General features: G+C 37.5%; 2 protein-coding genes across 4 annotated transcripts in view; one reads left to right on the top strand and one right to left on the bottom strand.

The window, feature by feature from the left end:
- Positions 1-10,931, top strand: part of Atg17 (autophagy-related 17) — a 35,297-nt gene extending 24,366 nt beyond the window's left edge. Inside the window, exons 3-10 of one of the 2 annotated variants that reach the window (XM_011057322.2) lie at positions 422-710; positions 1,567-2,512; positions 2,589-2,806; positions 2,890-3,010; positions 4,326-5,075; positions 5,145-5,453; positions 5,579-6,418; positions 6,527-10,931. In XM_011057322.2, the coding sequence (XP_011055624.1) occupies positions 422-710; positions 1,567-2,512; positions 2,589-2,806; positions 2,890-3,010; positions 4,326-5,075; positions 5,145-5,453; positions 5,579-6,418; positions 6,527-6,646 (3,593 nt within the window). In that variant the 3' untranslated portion in view covers positions 6,647-10,931. Of the gene's footprint in view, positions 1-421; positions 711-1,566; positions 2,513-2,588; positions 2,807-2,889; positions 3,518-4,325; positions 5,076-5,144; positions 5,454-5,578; positions 6,419-6,526 lie in introns of both variants that reach the window. The other variant, XM_087414353.1, reaches the window with a different exon arrangement.
- A 274-nt stretch (positions 10,932-11,205) lies between these two features.
- Positions 11,206-26,516, bottom strand: LOC105146801 (uncharacterized). 2 transcript variants are annotated; one of them, XM_011057321.2, is made up of 6 exons: positions 25,946-26,516; positions 18,062-18,164; positions 17,462-17,692; positions 15,718-15,987; positions 14,855-14,948; positions 11,206-12,606 (listed from the first exon to the last, which is right to left on the bottom strand). In XM_011057321.2, the coding sequence occupies exons 1-6, from the start codon at positions 25,954-25,956 to the stop codon at positions 11,264-11,266; spliced, it is 2,052 nt and encodes a 683-aa protein (XP_011055623.1). In that variant the 5' UTR covers positions 25,957-26,516; the 3' UTR covers positions 11,206-11,263. The 2 variants fall into 2 exon arrangements, with proteins under 2 accessions (XP_011055623.1, XP_087264680.1); XM_087408554.1 differs by lacking the exon at positions 25,946-26,516 and having other exon boundaries at positions 18,062-18,640.
- Between the last annotated feature and the right edge of the window lie 990 nt (positions 26,517-27,506).

Here is a 27,506-nt window from a genome sequence, read left to right as displayed (position 1 = left end):
CCATTTTATTAAAGTTAGAATTGAGGTTGCACACGGGATAAACATAACTTTCTCTAATCCACATTCCTAGAGAGAGATATTGTTGTTCTGTGTTCTTTTCTCGGTGTCATATTATAATTTATGTGATGTACAATTTTCGAAAGGAATACAATGTTGCAATATATGTAATAGATGTAATATACGTTTTTTTTTTCGTTACCATTGGTAGGTTTATTATTATTAGAAAAATACTTCAGTGCGTGTGTTCTGTAACTTTTTACGACAGCGTTAGTATCATTTAGAAGTTACAGAATACAGGCTCAGAGAACCATTTATCATGTAACTCTCGTATTACCTATAATTTGTCAAAATACTATATTCTAGAGCAAAATAACATTTGCGAAAACAAGTATTTATTTTGATTTTGATTTTTGTTTATCAGATGTCGACCTGCAGACTCAGATCGATGCCTCACTGGCGATGCCAGCCACTTATCAGACTCTTTGCGCACGTGCTCATTTAGCCCAGCAGTGTTGCGGGCTGGCGCGTGAGCAGACGAGGATCTGCGAGAGGCTGGTTCACGATCAGCATCTCCAGCAACAAGGCTGGGCCGCGGTGGTCGCCAATCTTGAGGACATCACACATATGTTTCAATCACGAGCCGAGCAGTTCCAGCAAGCCTTCGTCTTGTACCTCGCCGAGAGGCAGCAGCACATGAAGCTCCTTGATAAGTACGATGCTTTTTTTCGTTTTCCTCAATTTTATTTCATTTTCTCAGTTCTATTGATGTGTAAATATCAGTTTCATTTCATTGATGTGTAAATATCGTGGAATTCTATTCTTGTTTTCAATATTCTTTCGATATCGATGAATTTATCGGAATTGGTTTTTGCAAGATTTATGATGACAAAATTTAATGAAAATAAAGCGAGAGTTTAGAGAAGAATTATAAAAAATATTTCGTCTTTATTTGCATTACTTGCACAAAGTCAATAATACTTCCAAAAATAGTCAATAATTTATGAGCGATAATTTAATTGACAGGATGCATTGAACGTTACGATTAATGGCGCTAGGGACTGGTTTTCTTTCGTAGATTTTATCAAACTGATCAAAGCTCGATTGAATAATAGTGAGAGTACAGATTAATGGGCTTAGGATGTGTTACGGGATATTAAGCAAATTTTTTGTAATGAATTATGAGTAGCAGCTACCATAAATGTATAGTGTAATTCTGCTCTTAATAATTACTTTAATTACAATGGAATATAATTACCATTAAAGTCACGTTTTAATTATCACAGCTTTTGATTACCATATTTAATCGTAGCTGCTTCAATTATCATTGGTTATATTGCTAATGAGTAATTAAATTAGTATTAATTTTATCTCAAAATATGCGCATCAAAGTTTATTGTTCGCCAAATATAAGTGACTACTTAATGTCTGTAACATTCTAATGTGTAATAAATTGAATTTTTTAATTAATAGTAATCAGAAGTAGAGTAACATTTAAATGTATGTTTTTCGTTCTATTAAATAGCGAAGTAACGCTTGAAAAAAAACGAATGCAAAATTTTATTGCAGCTTCAGCGCTGATCTCGGCACTCTTGCAAAAATTCCAATTTTGCCGGCCTTGAGAGCTCAAGCCGAGGGCTTGTTGAGTCCGGATGATCAACCGAGTCAAACTTCCGAAACTGCATCGGAGGATAGTGGGGAAGTACTAAGTCTGTTACGATGGATCTCTGCGAAAGACAATCAAAGCAGCCTAGAGCAAGTGGCAGAGCAATGCTCGCGTGGCCTGGAGCAGTTCGATGAACGATTGATGCAGGCTTTGAAGGCAGAAGTGAACGGGGCTGTCGATAATGCTAATAAGCAAGATATGAAGGAGATTAAGGGCCTAGGCGAGAGGCTGTTTGCTCTGGAACAGTTGATGGTGCAGACCAAGAGACTTGTCCACGAGCAAGGCGAGCTTGCTCAAGGTTTTCTGCAGAATCAGAATCGCGCGAGCAATTTAGGCGATGCGAGCGTCCTGCCAGATCTTTGCAATTCTCACCGGCGGCAATTGCTTGTCATGTTGCAAAATCACAATCAGCTGCGCGATATCCGCCGCAGATGCACCAAGGCGAAGGAAGAGTTGTCGGTGAATATCTATCATCGCTTGAAGTGGATCATGTACGTGGAGAATAAGATGGTGGAAGTGGGCAACAAGCTAATCATATATCACGAGAGCCTGAAGCGGTTGCGACGGCATCTGGAGGTGCTCCAACAGATCCACTTAGCTCCGCAGATGTACATAAGCGCGGTGGTTGAAGTTGTTAGAAGGCGCACCTTCTCGCAAGCTTTTCTCGTATGGGCAAGCAATTTGGCGTGCCAACTGTTGACTGTTCATAGCGAGGAGTTGGCACGTAGGCGAGAGTTTCAGAGCAAATTTGACGGCCACTTCTTGAACACTCTCTTCCCAGGTCTGGAGGACACACCACCGCCTTTTGCAACGCAAGCACCTTCTGTTTTTGACAACGGGCTACCTAAGGTAAGATCTGTGATAGACTTTATTAATTACTAAAGTATACATATATGAATAATTTATTCTTAATGTTTAACTATAGCTAACCGCGGACGACATGGAGTCATTGCGATCGCAGCTTCCGGATTTGGCGCTTACAATTTCTACGCCAGATTTGAGCAGCATAACGCAATTCTTCTTATCGAAAAGCTTCACCGAAGGTAGCACCGATGGTACCAAGGAGAAAGACACCACATCAGTGAGCACCGATATTCCCGCAAAGGAACAAGAACGCACTAGAGCGCCATTATTATCTGATAGGTGAGTCTTAATAACCCGTTATATTGCCATTTATATACAGATGGATTATACAAATCGCGAACGTCACGTGTATCAATTTTCAGGGGCGATTTTGAATCCGAAACTGATACGGAGGAGTTCGAGAAAATTGGTCAAGCCGGCGTGGAAGTAACCAAGCCTGGTGTGTTCGACGGGGCGAAACAGAAACGGCAGAAGCAATTGGAGGTTGGTGCCTCTCGAAGCGTGTCCCCCGCTTCCTCGACCTCGACTAACGTCTCCCCGTTAAACTCGAAAGTCGCGGATTTAACAACACGTTCGACTACATCAAGCGAACCCGGCTCTTTCCAATTTCCCAGTCTATCCGCCACGAGCGAGCGTCCGGTGCAGCTAAGTCCGCTGACCGAGTGCGTGGAGAACGGCGCCGCCGATTCTTCCAGTTGTTTGCTTCGCAGAGGCGTGAGCGGTCTCTCGAATTATCGCGACGCTATACCGCTCGAGGAGCAACATTCCCTGAGTCCGAATCCTCCTTCCTTGCGGTCCTCCGTCATGTGCGACGGCCAGCATCAGCAACATCAGCATCCGCTATCTGGTAGCGGAGGTAGCAGTCCCTCCGTCGGTGTAGGTGCTACCGACTTCATGGGTACGGAATTTTACATGGATGAATCTCTGCCGAGCAGCCTTAGCGAACATCCCGCCGACGGCCAGCATCAGGCTATCGTGTCCCTCCTTCAGGTATTGGACGACTTACAGCTCGCTAACAAACAACTATTGTAGTCGTAGCCGTAAAACGTTCCGTTAAGTACTGCCTTTATCATTATTCATCGTTTTCTAAAATTAATATGTTATAAAATGTACAACTTTCTCTTTCTCTTCTTCTCACCTTTCTTTATATTTTCCTCTCTCACTGCCCTCTCCGCATCAAAATATCTCTAAAATATTGCTCGGTACTTTGTTAAACATACTAGTAGTTGATTCACAATTTTCTTTATAATTTCTAGGTGTTTCCGTTATTATATCTTTATATTCGTTAGTGATTAGAATTGACTATATGCAAATTAGATCTCGTGACGTGGGTATGTATTACTGTTTGACTTATGTTCCGTAACGTTCGAACTAATTCAACTGAATCTCTTGTGCTCCCTGATTTCTGTTTGCACAAGTACTATGGCACTCAATAATAGACACGCGCGCGCGTGTATACATATATATGCGTGCATCTTGATTTTTTACAGGATAGCTGGCGTCGCACTCGTTTCCCAATCCCTCGAGTCACACATCCCTTCAGAACCCATTGAACTCATCCACACAATTGCTTTTACACAAACATTTGTTTCTAAATTGAAATGATTGCAATTTTGCATACCGCGCAAATTGGACACGCATTCGTGATTTAAAGTTAACAAAGAGAATGGAATTTCCCTTGACTAATCTCCTTGACGAATTCTCCTTGACTATTTTACTCAGAGTCGAGGACAATCCGTTGCACAAAATATGATTTTTAAATAACTCATTGAAATATCTCTGGTGCTCATCATTTCAGGAGAATCTCGGTAATACGCGTGAGGAAGTGGAAAGGTTGCGTTCTATCCTGAAGACCATGAAAACGGTTGTATGCGAGGAGCTCAGTTCCGTGCGGAATGAATTGGCGATTCTGCGAAATCAATCTAACGAGGACAAGAATGGCATCGTCGAGATGACGGAGCGCGTTCGAGTGGCATTGTCCTTGCACTCGCAAGAGTACGATCGACGTCTTCAGGAGCGTGAACAGGAAATGACAATCGAGCACGAGTACGAGATCGCGGATGTTAAGAAGCTAATGCAGAGTCGTGAGGAAGAGATCTGCACGCTCAAGCGTAATCTTCTTGAAAGGGAAACTGAATTGGCGGAACACGAGCGACTGGTAGCCACGATGCATCAAAAATTGGAAGACGAGCAAATTGAGAGGAGGAACTTACATGATCGTTTACATCAGCAACTCGAGGACTATTCGAGGGTACTAGAACAAGCGCGCATAGATAAGGAAGAGGCCGTGAAAAAATTGAATGACGAGAGATTTCTCGAGATCACTTCTTTAACAAATTCATTGACACAATGCCAGAAGCGAATTCAAGAATTAGAGGAGAATCTGGTCACCGCGCGCAACAATCAGGAGAGAATGGTAAAAGAGGCAACTGATAAATTGCAGATAGAATATAAAACGGAATTAGAGACTATTCGGAGCCGCTTCAAACTTATGACCGCTTCTACCATGGAAAGGAGTCCTAGCGATTCTAGTTTAGAGAAGATCGAAGTAAGTAATTTGTTTATTCCGATTATTAAAAATGAGACAATATAAAAATGTTAATTTTATTTCCTGCAGCGAACAGATGTTATTGAGCTTGTAAATCATGAGGCAATTTTGGCGCAAGCAAGAGAAGATATGAAAATTGAGAATGCTGTGGCAGTCCGTACTGCTATTATAAAGGAAAGGGCCGATTGTATGGCAAAATTGGACAACGAATTAAGATTGGCGAAGGAAGTAGTCGAAGAGAAAAATAGGGAAATAGAAATGTACAGAATGAGAACGGCCGCGCTGATCGAACAGGGCAAACATTATAAGCATACGATAGATCGATTACTTGGAGATTTCGAACTGAAATCGGAGATACAGCAAACTTTGATGGAGAAGGTATGATATCACATTCATACACACATATACACTTAATCCGATAGTGATGATCTAAAGAAAGATCACTTTGTACATTTTTGATTGATCATTATATATTTTATCTGTTTTATTTTTTGTGTACTTAGATGAAAAATCTTGAAGCGGACAAGGCGTGTTTGGAGAACAAAGAAACCGCAGACAAAGCAATGCGAACGGCTTTGGAACAAAACGATGATATCGTGTATCCTCTAGAAGTTGGAGTATGCAAAGACTTGAGCTACGATCGATTGGATGCTGGTCAAATTTTAGAAGACATTTTCAAGGAATCCGAAAAGTATGAGGTTGAGGTCTCAGAATCGAAGAAAGTACGATTGGAAGCTGACGATGATGATCTGGCTCGACTATCGAGACGACTTGAGTCTGTCGAAAATGACAACAAGAGGCTGTCCTGCGAGCTAAATTCGATACGCGCGAGTAAAATAGCGGCCGAAGCAAAAGTGGAGGCATTAATGACGGATAAAATTCGTTTGGAGGTTGAGTTGCTGAAAGAGCGTACTAAGAGGACGTTTGGTCTTGATCCGATGCCGGAAAATCGCGACAAAGACATGAATGCGTCGGTCGCAGTAGTTTCGGACTCCAATTCAAGTCGGGACGCGGCCACGAGTCCAGAGCCGACGAGTCGACGATCATCTTCCAAATCAATGTGCTTCCACTCCTCCCTTCCCTCATACGTACATAAGAAGGTCGCAGAAAAAGTGGCAAAGATGGTGCAACAGGGAATTGTCACTGTCACTAGTTGTAATCCAGGTGATGTGGTACTCGTAGTCTGGGACGCTGTACATAGCAATTATGCGGTGTATCAGGAATCTTCGACTTTTTATTTCCTTCATTCGGACTGCGTAGGTGCAGTGGAAGGAATAACTCCGAGTGCTCGGAAGTGCGTTCTCGCTGAAGTGATCGATAAGGAGTACTGTCATGCCAGAAAGGTAAGACTTGTTGATTAATTATCGTAGATTGTAAAATTGTATTCTAATTAAATAGTATATCATTCACTACAACACAAAAAGTGAAATATAATCTCGTTCTCTTTCTAGCATGAAAATCGATACCACGTCCCACGTGGCACGAAATTCTATAGAGTGCACGCTAAGCCACGAGATGCACGCGCGCTGATAGACGAGACGGGTTTGATGTCAAAGAGTCAACTACCGTAATTTTACGTTCAGACTGTGTCGAGAATCCCTTGATTCTTGCCTAGTACAAGCGCTGTGATCGAGGATTTGCGTCGGCAGACCGCGTTCGTTAGGGGACCAGCGACCCGGAACGCAAATCCCGAACTTACGTCTCCGCAACCATCCGGAAACCTCGGATCTAGGCCAAAACCTGCCAGAGCCTCTAGACGCATCCTTGATACCAATGAACGCTGGAAAGGGAGTGATCTATAGAAAGAGGTATGCGCAAGTTGGATAACATGAAATGAGACGGAAGGATGCGCCGGCGTTTTATTGTGATATAAATAATTTTTAAACGAGTGAAACATATTTGCCGAATGCTGTGGTTAGCTGTGAAGCGTAACGATATTTGTATTCTTCGACTTTCTTTTTTCATAAATGAAAAAAAAAAAACAAAGGAATGTGAGTGTCATCGACGATTCTCTCTTTCGATAATTCGATAGGTTGACTAGTGTGTGTGAGAGAAAGGGATTGTTTAACTTCAACATTAGATGTACAATGCGGAAAGACGAAAGCGTGTTCAGCTTCCTCTCTCTGCATTCTGACAATTTATGTTTGCATTGTGTGAGACAAGAAGATATAGCTGTAAGTTTTACAAAACCAACATGTTATGGAAATGTGCGATTTATATGTCGTGAATATATGTATAGTTATAAATATATATATAATCGCATCCGATTACATATATAATTATATATTATATATATACATATATATATAAATAATGATACATACGTGTATATAATTATATCATGTTATACACACACACACACACACATACACGTACACACTACTGTACGAGGTGCAATATCTGCGTATAAAAATCTCATAGGTCCTAAAGATTTTGGGGCTAAGATTTTGTAAAGTGAAAATCTCGTAAATGTGTTGTGCAATTTCATGAAAATACCTAATACGTCACATTATTTATACGAAGATATCGTGTTACACGATATTAACATATTTCCGATGATTCTCTTTTGACAATGCCTTGCGTATTTTTTGTCGCAAATTGTCCTTTCACTTTTTGCATACTTTCAATCATACACTTTCATTTTCCTTTTCTCTTGATACTTTTCGCAATCTCTTTGTAGTATCAACGAAATCGAGAGATAGGTAAATGTAAAAATCAATGTTTCGTTCGAATAGAATGAATGAAACGAAGGCTATAGTACCATTCAGTCTACTTATTTCGTCTACATACACTTTTCAAGCGATAGTTTAAATAATACCCATCGGAGAATTGACTCCGAGAGAGAAAGAGAGAGAGAGAGAAAGTATACTCTCCGCGTATACTCCGCGTAGAAAGAATTTTATAAATGTACACGTACACGTATATGTATATATCCTTTTCTATTATTTGACTAGTAACCACGCAAGTATACTCACCGCCACACAAAAGGGTCGCTTGCGAAAGATTACTCATAAACTCTTTTAGTTGCATTATATATCATTAAATATTGCTACTATCGTTTCTCGTGACGCGTAAACACTCGTAGTACAGTACAATAGCTGTGATTGTTAGCTTCACGTTCTCACTTCTACTTAGTCACTTCTACTTAATTAAACTTAATTCCTCGCGGTGTCGAGCGATGATCCGTTCTTTGGTTGATCGAGGACACAGGTGTCACTGGAATCTTTATTTCTTTTATACAAAAAGAATAAGTAATGTAAAACAAAGTCTCGATCATTTATGGACGACGATCATTGTTCGTACGCGAACTGTTTCGAATTGATGCAAACATAGAGCCGATAAAAGGCGGTTTGCAAAATATGCTGATGTAAGATAAACCGTTCGGTAGGATAATAAGCTACCTTGAGGTCCTCTCGAGGAAACGACACGTTCGCTTTTGGCGTACCGCGAAGAAGTAGAAGAACCTGTAATTACTCTTTTGTCTTCTTGATTCGAAACGCACGTGTACACCGCACATTCACGCGCGCAAGACGATGAAGACCCTTGCATCCCCGAGGATGAACGGAGACATTAAGCTTCCCTTCTCTCTCAGAAACACCGTTCCTCGTCCTTCATCATCGTTATCATCGTTTGTCGCACGAAATCGCATACGGAGAAGAAGAAGAACTCGTATACATCGAACTAATCACTATGTAAAGAAACGATGATGATAGTAACGCATTATGATGATGAAAAACTATTCAATTTGAATCGTACATTCGATCTTTATATGCGATTTCTATGTCATGTATACCTACGGTTCCTACTAGACCAAACTTTTTCGTAGGTTTGATAGCGCCAGAGAAGCTCGATGCACCGAAACTCTCTAGGCACGCGACACTAAATATCATATTGCTTCGAACTGAATATTTTTCGATAAGCTCACTTATTCTCATACTTGAATGATCGCTCTCTTTTTTAGATATATTTATAAATTTTTGCAACACCAACGACGTGACTATTGAAATGATTCTCATTTCATCGTACATTTGGAAGTAGATACCGTTTCATCGTTCCTTGTAAGAAGAGAAAAAAAGAACAAGATGTGTTTCTACAAACGCAATCTACAACTTCCAAAAAACTCTAAGTCATTATTGTCATTTAAGATTGTGTGACCTTCAGATTAATTTAGATAATTTAAAGATGAAAAGTGGAATTTTTCAAAAGGATACTCATCACTTTGAAAAAAAAGCAGTCTATTGTTGTAAACATGTGTAGATAGATGTGCTCGCATGCGATATTAATTATACTTAATACGCAGTTCGAGGATTGGCGAAGAAACATTAAACTGCGAAGTCGAATAGCGGTTCTTCGGTGTTGCTGTTTATGTTTCCCTTGAAAATCCTCGAAGCCCTACCTATATGCATCTTTATAATAATTTTTTGCACCATGTGACATAAGATAAAGCAAGATAAAGCATGTGGCAATGCTTTAAAGAGAGCTCCTAATTGTCTAACTCTCCAATTTGTCCTTGGAAGATACTCTAACGAACTACGTTGTTGCTCGAAATATTTTTTTTCGAAGAAAATAAGAAAGATCTGTGTGTAATTGCGTTTTTAGTTTAGCTCTGTCAATCGATTTTGATAGTTACAGTCCTAATTTAGTTTAATAAATTGAGAATTTAAATATTAAAGCGTTCTAATATCGTATAAGCGTATTACTTATTGCGAATTGCTTGTATATTCGGTTAAGAATCACGGTTGATCTTGTTTGAGTTGGAAATTTATTCGTTTGAATTTGTTCAAAATTGACTGATACTTAATGAAAAAAGAGCACAGAAAGAAAGATAATTAGGAGATAAAATTTTCCAATGAAAAGAAGTAATCGGCGATTATTGAAGTCAAAAATTCGAAGGAATAAATATATGAGATGAAAAGAGAAGATGCATTTAGCATTGCGTAATTCTAGCTTAATGAGATTTTGCTTTTTTTGTATGCATGCATAAAGTGTAGCGGTAGAAAAGCTTCGATTTGTGTACGATTAAGATTTTTTAAATTAGATATTTTGAAAATTAAATTAAGCTTAAATTAATGTACGGTTTGACAGTAAATTATAAGGACGAATAGATCGAGATTGATTCGCGCATCTTTGATTTAACTTTGACTTTCAGTTAATCAATTAGTGTTGATTTCTCTTATTGAATCAGATTAAATTGATCAAAAATTGCGAACAGTGTGTATGTTGCGTTATATGAGAGTACTTGTCTTTTATATAAAAAAAAAGGAAAAGTATCGAAAGAACCAAATAGCGGCAAGATCGACTGTCGATCGAGGCAATGATACAATCGCGTTTAAGAATTACGTAACAATCACTATCGTGCCCATGGTACAATTTATAAGATCGGTCTGTCGCGAGAGCAAAGCCTTCTGTCTCCTGTCTCTCTGTATCGTTACATCCGTTATCAATATTGAAGAGATCTGAATCGTTGGAATCCCATCAGTGCTTTCCTCTCTGTCTCCCTTTTTCTTCGGTAGCTTTTTTCCCTCCTGACGCTGCATTACTTTAGGATTCTCGTCCTGGCCAGCCTGCGATCGCGTGGACGTGTCTCGCATCCGTTCCGTTCGTGTGTCCTGTTACGTTCGCCGCATGCGAACGCTTTCGTGAAAACTCTCGTAAGAAATAAGTAAGAAGATAAGGAAGAAGATATCGCGCATGTGTAATCGAGAAAGTGTAATGCATAGGCATAATATTATAATAATAATAATAATAATAATAATAATAGTAATATTGCATAACGTACATAACAATTGTGATCGTGAGAGTATCTGTTACGAATAAATCAGTTGCAAATAAATCTTGTGACCTTTTTCCAAGCTACATTCGGTTCTACTTCTTCCACCTTCCACGATTTTTGAAATTTATGTTAAACCTGATCGAAGTAATCTCGTGAAATACTTTCAGACTATTAAACGGATACGAAATCTAGTTTCGATGATATTTTTTAGAAAGCTCTGATTATCTACTTCAATACTATTTTAATATTCAAAGAAAAATTGATGGAAAAACTTTTGCAGTAATTTAATAAATTATGTACAAATAACGAGTCTGTTCGGGTCGGTTCGGAGAGAAAATGCAACTATATTATATTATATACTATATTATATTTATTTATATAATACAAATGAGTAAAGGAGCAACGAGAACGTTCTCTAATGATGAGGAATGTAGTTGTGCGAGTCTTGAGGGCATCCAGGCAGCAGGCTCGTCGTCTCCTCGTCCGTGGAGCTGCACAGCATCCCGACTAGTGTATAATCTACAAAGGGCGGCAGATCCAAGTCGGTGGTAGTCGGATCGCTATAGCTGTTAACGGTTCCGTGAGCCGGTCCGGCGCTCATCATCTGTGGCACCCGTTCAAGGATCTCACAGGTGTAATGACAACGTTCGTTGCTGGGATAGAAGAAGGATTCGGGACTATTCCGAGACTGGACCGACGTCTCCGCTACGCCGGAGTTGTGGAACAGCTTTTCTGCAGTTTCCGGTGTCTCTTGATTGCCGTAACAACTCTGAAGTCTTTCGTCCAGATTCGTCCGGATCGAATTTTGATGAACGACGCGGTTGTGTGGCTGGTTTTTAGCGTCACCGTGCTCGAACATTTGATGATAACTATCGAAAGGATGATATGACTTGCTCTCAGGGCTGCAATTGCGTCGCACCGTCTCCTGTAGATCTTCGCTCTTCGGTTTTTGATAGAGGCTGTACTCCGTTCTGCTCACCATTGGAGGTTGACAACTGTTCTTGTAGCACTCGACTTCTCTACGTGAAGATAAGAGATCTTCCTCCTTGACTTCGAAACTTTCCAAATGTAGTCTGTTATCTTGTTGATCTTGAGGCCAATAAGATTGCTCATGTTCATCCTTCGCGTTTCCATCGATAAAACCTTTTTGACTCTGCGACCGGGGATAATTCTGGTAGCTCAGAATATCGCTCGCGGACTGATTTTGATTCTTTTCTTGAACGTAATGGTGCTGGTGCATCGTTCGCCTGGAAGTAAAGCCGTTAGACACTTTCTCAGGCTCGAAGTTGGCGAAATGGAGTCTCTCATCCTGAGGCAGACTCAGGTGACTGCTGCTGGAGTCTTCACTGAGAAACTGGTTCCAGTAACCCTGATCTTGATTTTGCTGTTTCATTTCGTACTTAATGGTACCGCTGCCGAGGTCGAGTAAAGTTGGGGGTGAACGAGCTACGTCCTGGAGATTCGCAGAAAAATCCGGCCTCAAGGGTTGATCCAGTTGAAAGATTTCTTCCGGTTGAAAGAGATCACCCGTGAAAGGTGGAAAGTCGCCATAAGATGCTTCTTGAGGAACCTGATTTGGCAAACAGTAACCAACGGGGTTTTCTTGCGGTGGAACGTCCTGCAGCCAATAAGGCCCGTCTGTGGGAGGCAACTGTTGAGGATATATCGTTGTTTGATGATGATGAGACTGTGGATATGACGGTACATTCGTCTGCAGCGAGCACATGCACTCGAAGGGCGGGCACGAACATGAGTATCCTACAATAATTTTATTATTATTCGAAATTTATTATTATTTAAAATTGTAATAAAACATATAATTTTTTAATCCTCCGTCTACTGCAATCATATTTTTTACTCTCTTTGTTGTTTTTTCAATTTGAGTCCTTTTTATTCAACTCAAGTTTTTTTTACTATTCTAGATTTTCAAATAAAAATGTGAAAACATTCAGAGTTACTTTTAACACCTCTTTATATTACCAAGTGATTTTTAATTCAAATGTTAGTAATTAAAATTTGAGCGAAAGTGAAGGTGAAAATTCAGAGTGAAATTCTGCTTGTGTCAAAAAAGATCCAGATTGCAGACGAAGAGTTAATAAAACATATAATAATTGTTATATATGATATATGTAAATAACAATTTTTCTCCAGTTACAATTTATAAGAAGTAGGCGAGCAGATGCAATTTTCGCGGTTTATTGCAGATTTGATCTTAATAGTCAATCAATTTTGCAAGTCGAAAATTGAAATTGCATTTTTACGCATTTTTATGCAAATTAGGATTCTGTGCATAAGATTCAATGCACAGAATCCCAAAATTTACGACTCGAGATATTACAGCAGAGAAACTGACTGATAAAAGTCGTTATGTTTACTCAATTACATTATCTTTGTTCAAAGTACGCGGTAGTTTTTGAAATCCGAGGATTTAAAGCTAACCAATCACAGGCCGCCATAGCAATTAAGTTGGTACGCGTGTAGTAACATTCGCGCGTTTTCGTAGCATTTATTGCTGATCAGTGAGTTATGGCGAAATCAAATCTGTAATCTCTCGACTTGAAAACGAACAAGTATGATTTTGAGAAGCAGTAAATTTGAGTGAATCCGCTTCCGCTTCTGTGGTGAGTGCAGTAAACGCAATACTTTGTTTAATACTTTGCAATGACATTCAGTTGCGATTTGCGACTCGTTTCGCGACGCGAAAATCGAGGTTACAATTTTCGAGCGTCACTTGTTGCGTTGCGGTATCGTGTTTGACAATGGCTGCGTTCAGCAGAACACAACAGTTTTGCAATTGTTTTATAATTCTCTGCTGAGATAAGACTATTCGTCTTGATCTAAAAGCATAACCTAGCGCGAAGAAAACTTTCAACAGTTGTAAAATAAATGTTCTGTTGAACGCAGTCATTGTTAAAAAACACGATGCCGCAACGCAACAAGTGACGCTCGAAAATTATTCTCGAAAAGATCGTTCGTGGATCAAACGTCGCATCGGTTGGTTTTGATTTATAATTAATGTAAAATTGTTTTGTGAAATAGTACGTGTTCAATGTGGAACATCATCCGGAGCTGATACTGCAGGAACATTTGACGACGTTCAGTGAGTATTTGTTCTTTTACTTATTTTTACGAAAACTCAATATTAAGTTCATTACTTGAATATGAGATTGGGTTTTCACCTGATGCTACGATGCTCATTTTCAGATCAAAATTAATGATATTCGTCAATTTCTATCACGTAATTTATTTTGATACCGAAAATGAGCGTCGAGCATCGGCATAAAAGATACTTTAAGTTAAATATTTTAAGCGTAGAATTACAGGATGTTTCATAATGCGGTCTTAATCTTCGTGATAAATTCTCTGTAAATTTTTTTATAGAGAAAACATTCAAAAATATTCCTTGGCGAAAATAAAAATCGGAGCACAAATCGAATACAAGAGAGCAACAGAAGCGAAACTTCTAGCAAGCAAAAATTGAGATGACGAAAAGACATTTACTTTTTTACGTTTCTTAATTTTTCATTGACTAATTTTTTGCTTTTTAGAAGCTTTGTTTACACTTCTGTTTCGCTCGTCTTACTTTCGATTACGTTCCAATCTTCATTTTTGTCAAGATTTCGATAATTGTAAATAAAGAACGATATTTTAAATTAGAATTTAGGAAGGCAAATGGACAACAAAATTATGCGCTTTGACTAATTTCAAATAGATTTTTTAATTTGAGAATTTTAATTTGAAAGTGTGTTACAAAAAATAAAATATCTCGTCTTCAGATTCTCAACTTTCTTCCACGCGCCTGCAGTTTCTGTCGCAAATACTGTTCGCTAGCGCCATCTCGTGTACAATTATATATATGATTGTGTTGTTGTCTTATGAGAAGGGAAAGTACATACATACATGTCGGAGCATTTGATGCTCTCATAATTCAATAGAGATTAATTAGTGACGCCTAACTAAGTTACATTTTGGATGTGATAACAAAGAACAAATATAAAGTAATAACCTTTATCAGAGATTAATGGAGGTGGCTGCGTCGTTCTCGATGGCTGCTCGAGCGTGTCCGTGCTTGATCTTTTAGTTCCTCTCAGTGACATTAACTATAACGAAACATATTCATTTCATTTAATTTGTTCATTAAATGTGACTTTTCATTGATTGCAGAAAGACGCGGAATCCACAGATTGTAGGATTTGGTTCAATCTCTTCATTACGATGAGTCATTTTTTTTCTTTTCTTGTACGATTAAGTGTTTATAAAATATTTTGCAATATATAATTAAATTATAAAGTGATCAACATTAAGATTTAAATATTATCCGGCTGATATAACTTGAAAAAATATATCAAATCGATATTTAATCCTAAAATTGGAGAAAGGTAAAAGAATTGCTAATTGTGTGCATTTTCGAAAATCATAATCCGACCCTGTGTATTGTTTTATGATTAGGTTTATTTTTATTGCTGCACTAAACTCCACTAGCTAGAACTTTCTTTTATCACACATTGTCATAGCTAGAACTTCTTGCTTTTGTCAAATATTAAACAGATACTCATTCCACTTTAAGTACAAAAAGTGTGCAACTAGTTCAACTATAAAAACAGATCTTTTGTTTAACATTAGGTGAACAATAAGAAGAAAATGATACATGAATATTCAAATGTTTCCAAATGTCTCAGGTAAAACACGTATAATTAAATCATAATGATATATCATTATTCTATAGAACGTCATCATGACATCATTTGTCATGAACTTGAATATGAAACTTGTAAATGATAAATAAGGTCATAATAATGTATTATGGTATTATTATGATTCTCTTGTGTTTTTACTTGAAGTAACTTACGTGGTTGCGTATGAAATTACCTTGGAGCCTAGAGCGGCCTCTCTCGCTAAAAGCACTGCCAGTCCTCTGACTCTCCTACCGGCACCCACACTTCTTCGCGCCTCTGATGTAGATTTCGCCTCCGGTCGCGGATGATCGTGCTGGCCCTTAGCTTGGAAGAAAATCGCATGCTCCGTGTGCCGCCAAAAGTGCGTCACAGGATAACCGCAATGACCGCGACACGATAGTATCTCTAAGCGACCGGTGCACTGTCTATTGGGGCATGGTTTGCCCTGTTGCTTCTTTCTGGCCTGCGGACAAAGTTGAAGTGTGTATTGAATGCAAAGAAAAATTGAATTGTTGATACTCAGGTTGATACATAGATTGCAGTGTTCCAAAATTCACTATCAGTACTGAGAATCTCACAGCCTAGTAAATCATAAATATAACTGCTATATAATATAGACATGTAAATAATGTATATTTACATATATGTTATATATTCACTATAGTAAAATCAAATTTTGATTAGAAATTTTTTAATTAAAAAATAAAAAAACTTTGTTACATATACAAAAGATATCTCTTTATGCTGTGTTTATTGAGTGCACGTAAACTATAGATTTTTAGCACTGGCAGTAAATTGGAACATAGAAATATAGCCATAGAAACCATAATGATACGAGGGGTATCCAGAAAATAAGTTCCGTTTTTTTTTTTACAAATAAAGTTTTTATTGAAAAAATCTAAAATTTACATGGATAATACTTGACAACTTCTAGTCTTTTTCTACATAATTCCCGTCAATCTCAATACATTTTGTATATCTGGAAACAAGCTTCGAAATCCCTTCTGCATAGAAACTTCCCGCCAGTTCTTTAGTCCAGTTAGTTACAGCTGTCTGAACTTCCTCGTCGCTTTGGAAGCGTTTTCCGGCCAAGGACTCCTTCAGTTTCGTAAAAAGATGGTAGTCCGATGGTGCTAGATCCGGGCTATACGGTGGGTGGGTCAAAACATCCCAACTAAACTGATTCAAAAGTGCAGTTGTTGAAGCAGCGACGTGCGGCCGAGCATTGTCGTGAAGAAGGGACACACCAAAGGGATTTAAAATCTTGAGCAAAAAGAAACTGAATGATGCCGCGCAAAACAACTCGAGAAGGAATCGGAATGGAGGTGGCGGGACGCGAAGTGGAGGACTCCATTTTGATAACCTCTCCTGACCGTGTTTCACGAGCTACTGACGCCGAACACCGCTCATTCAATTCGGTAGCTTCCCCTCTTCAATGCTGTGTTGCCAGCTCGCTCATACATCGACTTTACTAAACGTATAATACAAACGGAACTTATTTTCTGGATACCCCTCGTATTATAAGGAAATCATAATGATATACCATAAAGATATTATAATCTTTCTCTCTTTTTCTCTCTTTCTTTCTCTTTCATCATGACTTCATTTGTTACTTATAAGTAACAAATAGTCATGATAAGATATCCTATGATATTATTATGACTCATCTTACCTGGGTAAATCCGATTGACTTTTGATCTCTTATTCAAGAAAATTATCAGCGTCCAAAGGTTTATTTGCAGACTCGCGTAAATAACTTTGAATTACTCCCTCGATTATTAACAAGACGTAACGCCGTCGCAGACAAGCGGACGGCGACAGAATTTTGCGCCGCGACAAGAATGCCGGCGAACGCGTGTGACTATCGTGCGAGCGCAATTTACATTTATTATCGGGTCGAGATTTATGTTTATCGTTCCGTTATGCGCTTCGCTCACCTTATCGCAGATCGCCGGTCGGAGGTGAACCCTTCCACCGCCGGGCAGTATGCACTCCTGCGAACACACCAGAACGCCCAGGCAACTCTTCTTCAAAATGCTTACGTTGTGATTGTTAGTGTTTCTCATCGCCCAACCGGAGGCGTGCCTCCTTGCTTCCTCGCAATCCGGTCCATAGACTCTCCTCACATGTCCATCCGCCCATTCGCACCAGGAATCATATTCTACTACCTGAATCAAAATCCTATTTTTGAGATCGATCATGGCACTCGCAAGGACGTGATTTTATTGAATCTTTTGCGGGACTTTTAAGCACGTCTTATTGGCCGACTATAATGAGAATAATATTGTGTAGTAAGTCGTAAAATATAAGAAATTGATCAATCATATTCGACTATGATTGATCAATTTCTTACGTTTTATAACTTACTACACCATGTTGTACCCGTTGTGAGCTCTTTAAACCCATTCGAATTGCATAATTGTAAGTGATTGCAGTTGTAAAAATTGATCAATCACAGTCGAACATACTCCTCATATTTGACTGTAATTGGTCAATTCTTACAGTGCAATTCGTCGGATTCGAGAGAAGAAACTTACCCTTGGAACGTTCGAATCGTTTATGTCCCATTCCTGATGAGGATGATGTTGCTGCTGGTTGCCGGCGACAGTCGCTGACATCGTCGGCGACCCCACGCGACTCCTGCAAAGAGAGTACATCTGAGTAAATTTCTTCAGATTTTTAAATCTTGCATTTCATAATCGATCCAATAAATCGGTATCATTGTTTCACAAGAGATTTTGTTGCGATCGAGGATCGACCTTAAGACCTTGCAAGTTGTTGTCCGGAATCGAATTCTGAGACTAATTTAGTATTACGCAATTGGCCAGCAGCGGCTGTGGGATAAAACCCCGATTTATGGTGCATACCCAGCTGTACTTCGCGCGATACTTATGGGAGTTCGTGGGTGGTACGGCGCGACATGAAGCACGTTCTGCACTTTCCGGAATCCTTGCATCCATTGCGATCAGATCGAGGTGCGAAAGATCAATTCTCGATAGTCGCTATAGCTACCCTTGAAATTTGTCGACGGTATATCGTGTCTGCGGTCGTATATTTATCTTCACTGATAATCGAACATTTAATTCATCAAATGTGCTTGTGCGCGCGAAAAGCAGACAAATTTATTAATAATTGGAGTAATATTAACATTAATTAATGTTAATCAATAACAATAACCGATTGGAAAAAGTGATCTATATCTTTCTTTGTTTCACAACTTTCACATACAAATAAATTTTATTGGTTCATTCTTATTTATTTATAATAGCTGCGTGTGCATTCAGCAGAAAAAAGCAGCTGTTCTAAGATTTTTTAATATGATTAAATTCTTTTTATGAATCTTTCTTATGAATCTAAAAATATAAACCAATCATATACAGAAACTTTCTTGCAGATCTAAAAATAATTTTATTAGAGCTATCATTAAAATTTATATAGAAATCTCAAGTATGTTACTTCTGCAAAACTGCTTTTTCTACTGAACACAGTCAATTTAACAGCTTTGACGTCAGCTTTTTGCGGGAATTTAACATAAATTATGAAAGTTCATGCAAGAAGTCATGCGAAAGCGCAGTTATTTGATTAATTCGTCCTTTTGCCTGTATTAATAAGGCTGAACACTTAGCTAATCTTTGTGCCCTAAATGTTTTTGTCGCCATAGTCTCTCTTTCCCAAGCGGCGCAAGAAACACTTGTGTATAAATCCTCTTATAAGTGTATCTCTTCACGTCAGCTCACAAACCAGCTCCTGCCTTTCCCCCGTTGACATTAAAGTCTGCGCTTATGATCTGTGGCGGCATTACGGTATGCGAGGACTCCTCGAGTTGCAACCGAGTGTGCAACGACCTCCCGATCGTATATCACACCTCAAATAGATTTTTCACAGCTTTGATCTCTGCGAGAGAGGTGCTTTGAGAGTATACAGAATATCATGCATAACTTGATGCACAATTAATGAATAATTGAGGGATTTTTGTAATAAATATGAAAGGGCTGAAGGCTGAATCAAAATTAAATAATTTTCATCATCCCGCATGATTTTGCTGAAATATATAAATAATTAGTTAAATATAGATTTAAAAATAATTATGTAGGATACTCAAACTGGTTGTTAGAATAATCAAATTTTTTACAGTATTGCTCATCATGCTTGAGTTTTTCTACATAAATTTGATGACCCAATAAAATTATTTTCAGATCTATATTTTTAAGTATTTCAGCAAAATCGTTCTTTCCATGTAGGGATGATATTTATTACGATTCATAATACACAGTAAAGTAACTTTATTTAATACCTTTTGATAATGAAACTTGAATAACTATCAGACACTCGCCAGACTCGATTTCCTCGGTTCTGCTAATTTAGGTATCGCAAATCTGCGAGTAGACTTGTATATTCACTCACTTGAATTTACTTGTCGCACGTATGTTCGTCAGGGACGGCATTTCGAAAGGATTTCCGCGCCTCCTACGGTGCTCGCACAGGTTACGCGTTAGGTGCGTGCACGCATCGTTTCCGTCGGTTTTATCGAGTCGCGTTCGTAGTCGGACGTTTACGATCCTGGAACACCTACTCGAGAACGTTTCATCGCCCGTGGGTCGCGTCTTCAACGACGCGGACCACCTCGTGAAACCTTCCTCACGCTGACATGATCACTGTCGAGGAGCCGCGGTTCCAATTGCAGTGACCGCCAATCGTGTAAAGTATGTTTATTGCGCCCCTCGATTCGACACGCAGGCATTTATCGCCTGACATATTTTGTCTAGATTTCTGATGGCGATCATTTGCATCGTTGCTTGCGGCATCAGAAACGACTGGCGGAATGACTTCTTTCTTGACTTCTTCCATCACCTTATCGTGTATATATTTAACATCAATTTTTATTTGTGTGTTTTATCGATTTAAAATAAAGTATTATATAAATATTATATTTTTGCTTGCATCATGGGATGATCCGTGTGATGAAACAAATTTAAATTATCAGTTATAGAAAAACCAGTTGTTTAATTATTAATTGTAGAAAAATAATTTTTCGTGATTTTGATGATACCGATATGCTGCGCGGACATTTATTGTCTGACATATTTCGTCTAGATTTAATAATGTCTAGATTAAATAAGGAATGATATAAGTATAATTTTTTGCACGCATATCTAATAAAATGCTTGTTTCGAAGCTCAATTAATACAGAGCGTCAGGACAAATGAGCGTTTATTACTATTAGAATCATAAATAAATACAGGATTAAAGGAGTTACGCTCCAGTAAGAAGATATAAGATCTAGTCCATGTCTTTTTTAAATTCAAACCCTGTACCGAACCTTGCTACTGAATAAAAATTTAAATTGTGGTTGAAACGTAATTGTCTGTAATTGTCAATTATTGTTAATAATATACATATACAAGTTTTACACATTATCATGCCATCGAGTGTCGATACTTATATTAGTTTGCATTACTGACTTATTTTAATTATCAATTACAGAAAAATAAAAAATCAATTATTACTTAATTATTAATTAAAGAAAAATAATTTCTCGTGATTTCGATGATATCGACATACTTCGAAGAAGAAAGTATTCTTCTTGCTTAGTGCCAAGTGATAATTCTGCCATTCTTTTTTGATGATTCCTTATGCGTAATGAGAAGAAGACACGCGAGGCGCGTTTACTATACATTACGTCAACGCTTCTCTCTCTCTCTCTCTCTCTCTCTATCTCTCTTTTCGTGGAAAAAATAAAATTAAACTGGAGGGGATATGACAGGGGAAGAGGATAGCTTTAACGGAGAAAAGAATCAGCTTAGGTGAATGATTGCCCGGATCAGTGATAAAGTCATCGCCTTTAGCACCGAGTAAGATGATACATCGGCGGACGATGCTGCGCCGAGATTATCCAAAGCCGAAGACATACAAACACGCGCGTGAACACACGCGTGTATTCTGGCGCACTGTCATTCGTGAGAGAAAGATGCAGAAAGAAACGAAGAAGGAAAGAGAATGAGAAGGGGTCGTCTTGCATTTTGCTCGGTGGTGTGGGTGCACGTTCAGAATTTCAGATATTAAGGTAGATACGCGCCGCGCGACAAGGCCACTAAAATATCACGAAGGGCACACCGTGAAAAGGAAGAAGAAATTTCTCACTCTGTTCTCATCCTTTCCTATTTCCTTCTCTCTCTCTCTCTCTGTCTCTCTTTCTCTCTCACTTCGTTCTTCCTCTTTTGGTTGTCTCCTGATTTCTCTCTCATTTTCTTCTCCATCCTCTTTTTCCTCTCACCCTTGTCCGTTACTGTCCGCGATATCTGTGCCCGTTCCTGCTCGTAACAGGGCTAACGTCTGAATCTTTCCGCGAGATTAGCTCGCGAGTTAATCTCGCGCTTCTAAACAAGTTGATTCCTCGCGCTTTTAATTTGTGTTACCGATTGCGTTGTCCATACGGAGACAATGAGCCGATAGTTATATTACCCATATCGTAACTTTATGTTCCATTCTTTCAACTTATGTTCATTTACATTAATTTACAACCTGCCTATATTTAATCTTTTATCGTATTTTATTGCATTCTATTTCACATTTAAAATAAAATTAATATGTAAAAATACTTCTCATGATTGTACAAAAACAATTATTTATTGCAGTGAATAATTCAAAATGTAGATATATAATAAAATAATTCAAAATTTTATATAATATAATTATATACAACTTAATGTTTAAACAAAAGTTTCTATTCTGAGTTAAAAAGAATGTGAAGAATTAAGGATGTTAAATTCATAAAATTCTAAGCTATCTTCAATAATTTTTTTTTCTTTATTCTTCCGGTTGTGAATTTATTTCTCGGAAAAAGTGTAAATCTATGTATTGAGTTTGAAAATTTACATTACACAACGTTGCATTAACAATGTTATTTTTTCTTTTTGAAACGAAGTTTACGATAAGCACTCGATTGTTTGAATTTTTGATTAATTAACGTTTTTTTGGTTAATTGACAGGAGTCAGATCACTCGAATTGCATTTAATGTTCTGCGAGATAATCAACGAACGTCAAGTGATGTTCATTATTTACACTGAGAAAAAAATTGTTCACTTGGATAAATTAATTTAGTTCGTATAATTCATCGATCAGAAAGCATTGGCTGCGTTCAGAAGAAAAAACTGCTTTGCAACTGTTGTAAGATTCTTTAATATTATATGATAATATTAGTTTGTACATTTAAATCCAGTGAGAAACTAAGGACATATTAAAGAATTTTACAACAATTTTGCAAAACTATTTTTCCTGCTGAACATGATTATTCTTTAACGATGTTAAACATTGAATCTTTTTCAAAATTTATTGCTTAATCGATCGCGTAAAAAATATCTATAATATATTTTCGATTTCGAAAATGAAAAATCTGTTTGATACATAACTACATAATGAAATGAAGAAATATTTTGTGAAATAATAAGTAATTCAAAGAGAGTATTTACAATTTTTTATATCGTTTTTTAAACTGATCACTCTAATTGATGAAACCGATTATTAGTTGTTTATGTTCACTTGTTTGTTATTTTGCTTACGCTGATATCAATCTTTGCAATATCCATTTGTTTGCGAAGACAGTCTATCCACGTGTAATCTCGAATAGCAGAAGGACGGAGCAGTTGGGAGATGGCACAAAAAATTGAGCAAAACATGTTGAGACTCAATGAAACGCGATAGAACGAAAGAAAACCGGTCAGGCTGCATTTTTGTAAATTCGACTTTTTGTTGATTCCGTACGCCGTTCCAAGAACATATTCAGTAGATCGCGTTAATCCCGATATCCTAATAAGAAAGAGAAGGATGTACAATCAGTTCGATGCGTCAAATTTAAAGAAGCACGTGAGTCGTCTTATGCAATTAATGTCGCGTATTGCCGCGGTATATTGATTAACAGCTAACTTGAAAATTAATTAAAAAATCTTAATTAAAAAAATCTTTGCGCGAATTTATTGCAATGAGATTTATCGCAATTTTTTAGATCATAAAATTATACCTTATAATTAATTCATGGTTGATTTGACATCGTTGATGATATTAAAATAATGAAAGAACGTTTCTCCAAAAGTAATTCAAAATTTTGAATGTTATTTTATCCTATTCTACATAATATCATTGAATTAACAACCGCGGATCAACTGTCAGCTTCTATTCGGTTACCACGACATAAAAGGATTCACGACGGAGGTGGGGTTCTCGAAGAGTACCGAGGGTTCAAAGGGTTTCTTGGAGCGGTGAACGGAAAGAGAGAAAGAGAGCGTTCTCGAGATTCGAGATAAAGGAGGATCGTCTTACTCGCGGACATTCGTTTAATCTGTCTTCGAGGTGTTGGGCTGTGATCAATGGCGAGGCGGTAGTATATCCTTAATCGGTTTTCACAAACCGACCAGACGGTTACCACCTTTCCAATTTGGAATCCTGGATTGTCCTTTTATCTCGAGTAATATAACGAGCGAGAGGATCGTAAAGAATTTGCCTTGAGCAATTCTTAACATATAAATCGGAAAAAGTTTATATCATAATGTTGGAGTCAAATTAGAAACGGAAATTATTAACCTTTTGCAATTTGAATCTTTTTTTATACAAGCTAAATTAAGTAGTTTTGTCATTCTTGCTCAAATTTCAATTTTTATTAAATAAAATCAAATTAAAAATTGTTTGATAATGTAATAGAGAATATGTTGAAAAGTCCTGAATTTTTCTACATTTTTTGAAAGCAGTAAAAAAACTTTGGCTGGACAAAAAGATTTAGACATATAAAAAAAGGATAAATTAATATTTCTATTTAATTATTCTGTATAATACATTAACCCTCTATCTGCAATTACATTTTTTACTTTCTCTCAATCTAAATCTTTTTAAATAATTCTAACGAACGTGGTTTATAAATCAAACATATAAAAAAAAGAGCATGAAACCACAGCACTGGATGTTGTTTGTGAAATTTAAGTATTACATTAATAAAAAAATCTTTAGACGTTTCGGTCACAATCTGGCCATCTTCAGTAAAATTACAAATATTAGTAAAACGCAGAATTTACATATATTTGACATTGAGTTTAGCCGTCGTATATAAGTATGTATAAACGTGTTATTTCATCTTGTAAGGTGCATCGTACAACAATGTTACAGCGTCAATTATCATGTTGCGTTATGTAGAACAAGAAGTTATGTAGAACAAGAATTTCCAAATTTTAATTTAGAAATTATGAAACTATCATTAATAATTTCTAGTCAATTTTATGAGGATTGAATCATTACCTGTTTTACAGACAAAATGATGAATCTTAAGCACTTCTCTTACGCAGATGGAAATTTTTCGACATTGTGTATTGTTATTCGTTATATCGTATGTATTATTGCTATTTATATATATGTCAAAAATTTAGATTATTCTTCAGAATTAAGTGTGAGAAAGATCTTTCTTTAGAAAAGGTAGATAAACATCAGGCAAACTTTCAGTGTCACTTTACTTATTAATATTTATTAATACTTTACTTATTTGGCTTTTTATGTATATCATTTCAAAAATTCTTCTTTTAAATAATGATTGTTCCGAAAATGATTGTTCGCAACGTCTAAAGATTTTTTTATTAATGTAATGAATAATTAAATTTCACAAACAACATCCAGTGCTGTGATTTCATGCTCTTTTTTTTATATGTTTGATTTATAAACCACGTTCGTTAGAATTGTTTAAAAAGATTTAGATTGAGAGAGAGTAAAAATGTAATTGCAGATAGAGGGTTAATGTATTATACAGAATAATTAAATAGAAATATTAATTTATCTTTACATCGTTTTGTGATTTAGAATGTAAGTATATTGTGCAATAAGGATTTTTTTATTGTTACTTTTTTTTGAGAATATGAGCCATTTAATATAAGAAAAAGTAAAAGTAAAATAACGACAGAAAGCATTTTTGATAAATTAAAAGTACCGAAGAAGCGACTGCTCGCGCGCACGAATGGTCGTGCATGGCTCGATGATGCGCGCATGTGTAAACGAAGGGTTTCTAGAACACCTAGCGTCCAATCAGGCCTCGTGATAACGCCCACACACCAATGGGAGACCCGCAGAACGCCCATTGATTAGATAGTAGCTGAATTTCTCTCACTATCTGAAGGAAGAGAAATCGATGACGAGCGCAAAAGTTACTAATTTTTTGCATTTATCAAATCTGCCGAAGCTCGTAGGGTTGAAATTTAATTCAGAACGAGAGAAGAAAGTAAGAAAAAATTGATCGGTAAAACCGACTTCTTATAATCCGTAAAATCCGAAAAATATAGATGAAGAAATAAATAATTCATGTGGATCAGTTAAACTAGATACGCCATTTTCTCGGTCCGATTAAGGGAAATTATACATTTGAATAAATTGGATAAACGTAGATACTTACAAAACTACCATAGTCGATGCGGTTTCGTAATTGATATCTCGGTGCTTTGTTGATCAGCCACAGTAAATGATTCGCGATCACTATGGGCGATCTTCCGTTGATTTATCACAACTGTAGAAACGCGCCACTTCGGGTCACCGATGGAACACGAGGAGACTGCACTTCACTCAAAGATAGTTTTTTTATATCTTCAAACATTTCGATCACCCTCACGGTATCATAGAAAACGATCGGTTTTTCTATAATTTATCATTTTGACAGTTGATGGATTTACAATTGCTTGTAGATTCATATTGTCGTTTTATAATGACGTTTCTTAGGCCGTTTTGACTTATAACTGGACTGGTTGCAAGCAAGAAGTGACTTAGTCAAGATTCTCGCAGGCGTCTGTGGATCGATTTTGACGTTTGCTTCGGAGCGAACAGGTGCGTGCCGATGCGTGCGGCACGACGTCGCTGCGTGAACTGAGGCAGCTCCACCACGGTAGAAACTTAGCTGGACTCCAGGCACGTTGTGCGTGGCAGAACGCGAGTTATACCGTGGTTGCCACCATATGTCGGCAGGCACCGCCTATGGGAGTGGCGGTGGCTAACCAATCGCCGACTGCTTCCCTTTTGAGGGTGCCTAATCGACGATAGCAACCCCTCTCGACCCACGGAGAAATCGATCACCGGAGGTTCCTCCCTGTGGCAACGGGATTTCTCTCGAACTTCGTGGTCCAAGGCTGCTCTGTTTCGATATATCGAGATTTGCACGGAAAATGATAGTAGTTTTGAAAAGATAGTAGTTTCACACCTCTAATCTGTGAAACAAGCAAGGTAGTGATATATTTGCAAATATTAAATAGATTATGAAGAAATTAATAAAATTTAATAAAATTTAATTTTATTTTTTATGTATTTTATATAATGTTAGTTCTATTTTAAACGAGTTTAATTATTTGTGAAAGAATAATAGAAATGTCAAATGGAATAGTAACAAAGCTTAAATCGAACTTATTTATAATTCGCAATTACTAAATATTAGAGATTATATTGTATTTTTATTAATTATTTGTGAGGAAATTACAGAAGCGAGGAATAGAATAGTAACAAAGTTTAATCGAGCTTATTTATGGTTTACAATTATTTTTAAATTATATTTAATTTGTTAATCACATTAAAAATTTTATTTAACATTTGACGATAGATCAAATAATATTTTAATACTGTATATTTTAATTGTTTGTCGAGCAAAAATATTAATTGAAAAATATTCTTCGGAATTATACAATATCATTTATTGTAAAAGAACGAGTGTTAATTGACTAATCGTGTGATGCGATGGCCTGAGTTTGTAATCAGCTGGCAATAGGGTGTCCCTCGCAGGAACCTCCTATTTCCTACCTTCCCTATCCCGTTGCCTCCCCCAACCCCAGGTACCCGCATCCAAGACAACGGCCCGTTACGCTCCGATCGAACTCGAACCCACGACGCAAACATATCTGTCGAGGTGAACGCGTCCTCGGAATTGTGAAGTTGCGATCTCAACCCAGAAAGAGGACAGACATCGCGGATATATC

Source organism: Acromyrmex echinatior, chromosome 1 (assembly GCF_024713525.1).
Source record: "Acromyrmex echinatior isolate Ae372 chromosome 1, ASM2471352v2, whole genome shotgun sequence".
In the NCBI taxonomy this organism is placed as follows: Eukaryota; Metazoa; Arthropoda; class Insecta; order Hymenoptera; family Formicidae; genus Acromyrmex; species Acromyrmex echinatior.
The sequence above is the reverse complement of the archived record's forward strand: the minus strand, read 5'-3'. Positions and strand labels throughout refer to the sequence as shown.

Bases quoted from the DNA above. Each gene is read 5' to 3' on its own strand.
- LOC105146801 (XM_087408554.1), bottom strand. From the start codon at position 18,181: ATGTACTCTCTTTGCAGGAGTCGCGTGGGGTCGCCGACGATGTCAGCG. The intron at 17,693-18,061 runs GTAAGTTTCTTC...ATTTTGATTCAG, and splicing joins ACGATTCGAACGTTCCAAGG to GTAGTAGAATATGATTCCTG. The intron at 14,949-15,717 runs GTAATTTCATAC...GTTTCGTTATAG, and splicing joins AGGCCGCTCTAGGCTCCAAG to TTAATGTCACTGAGAGGAAC.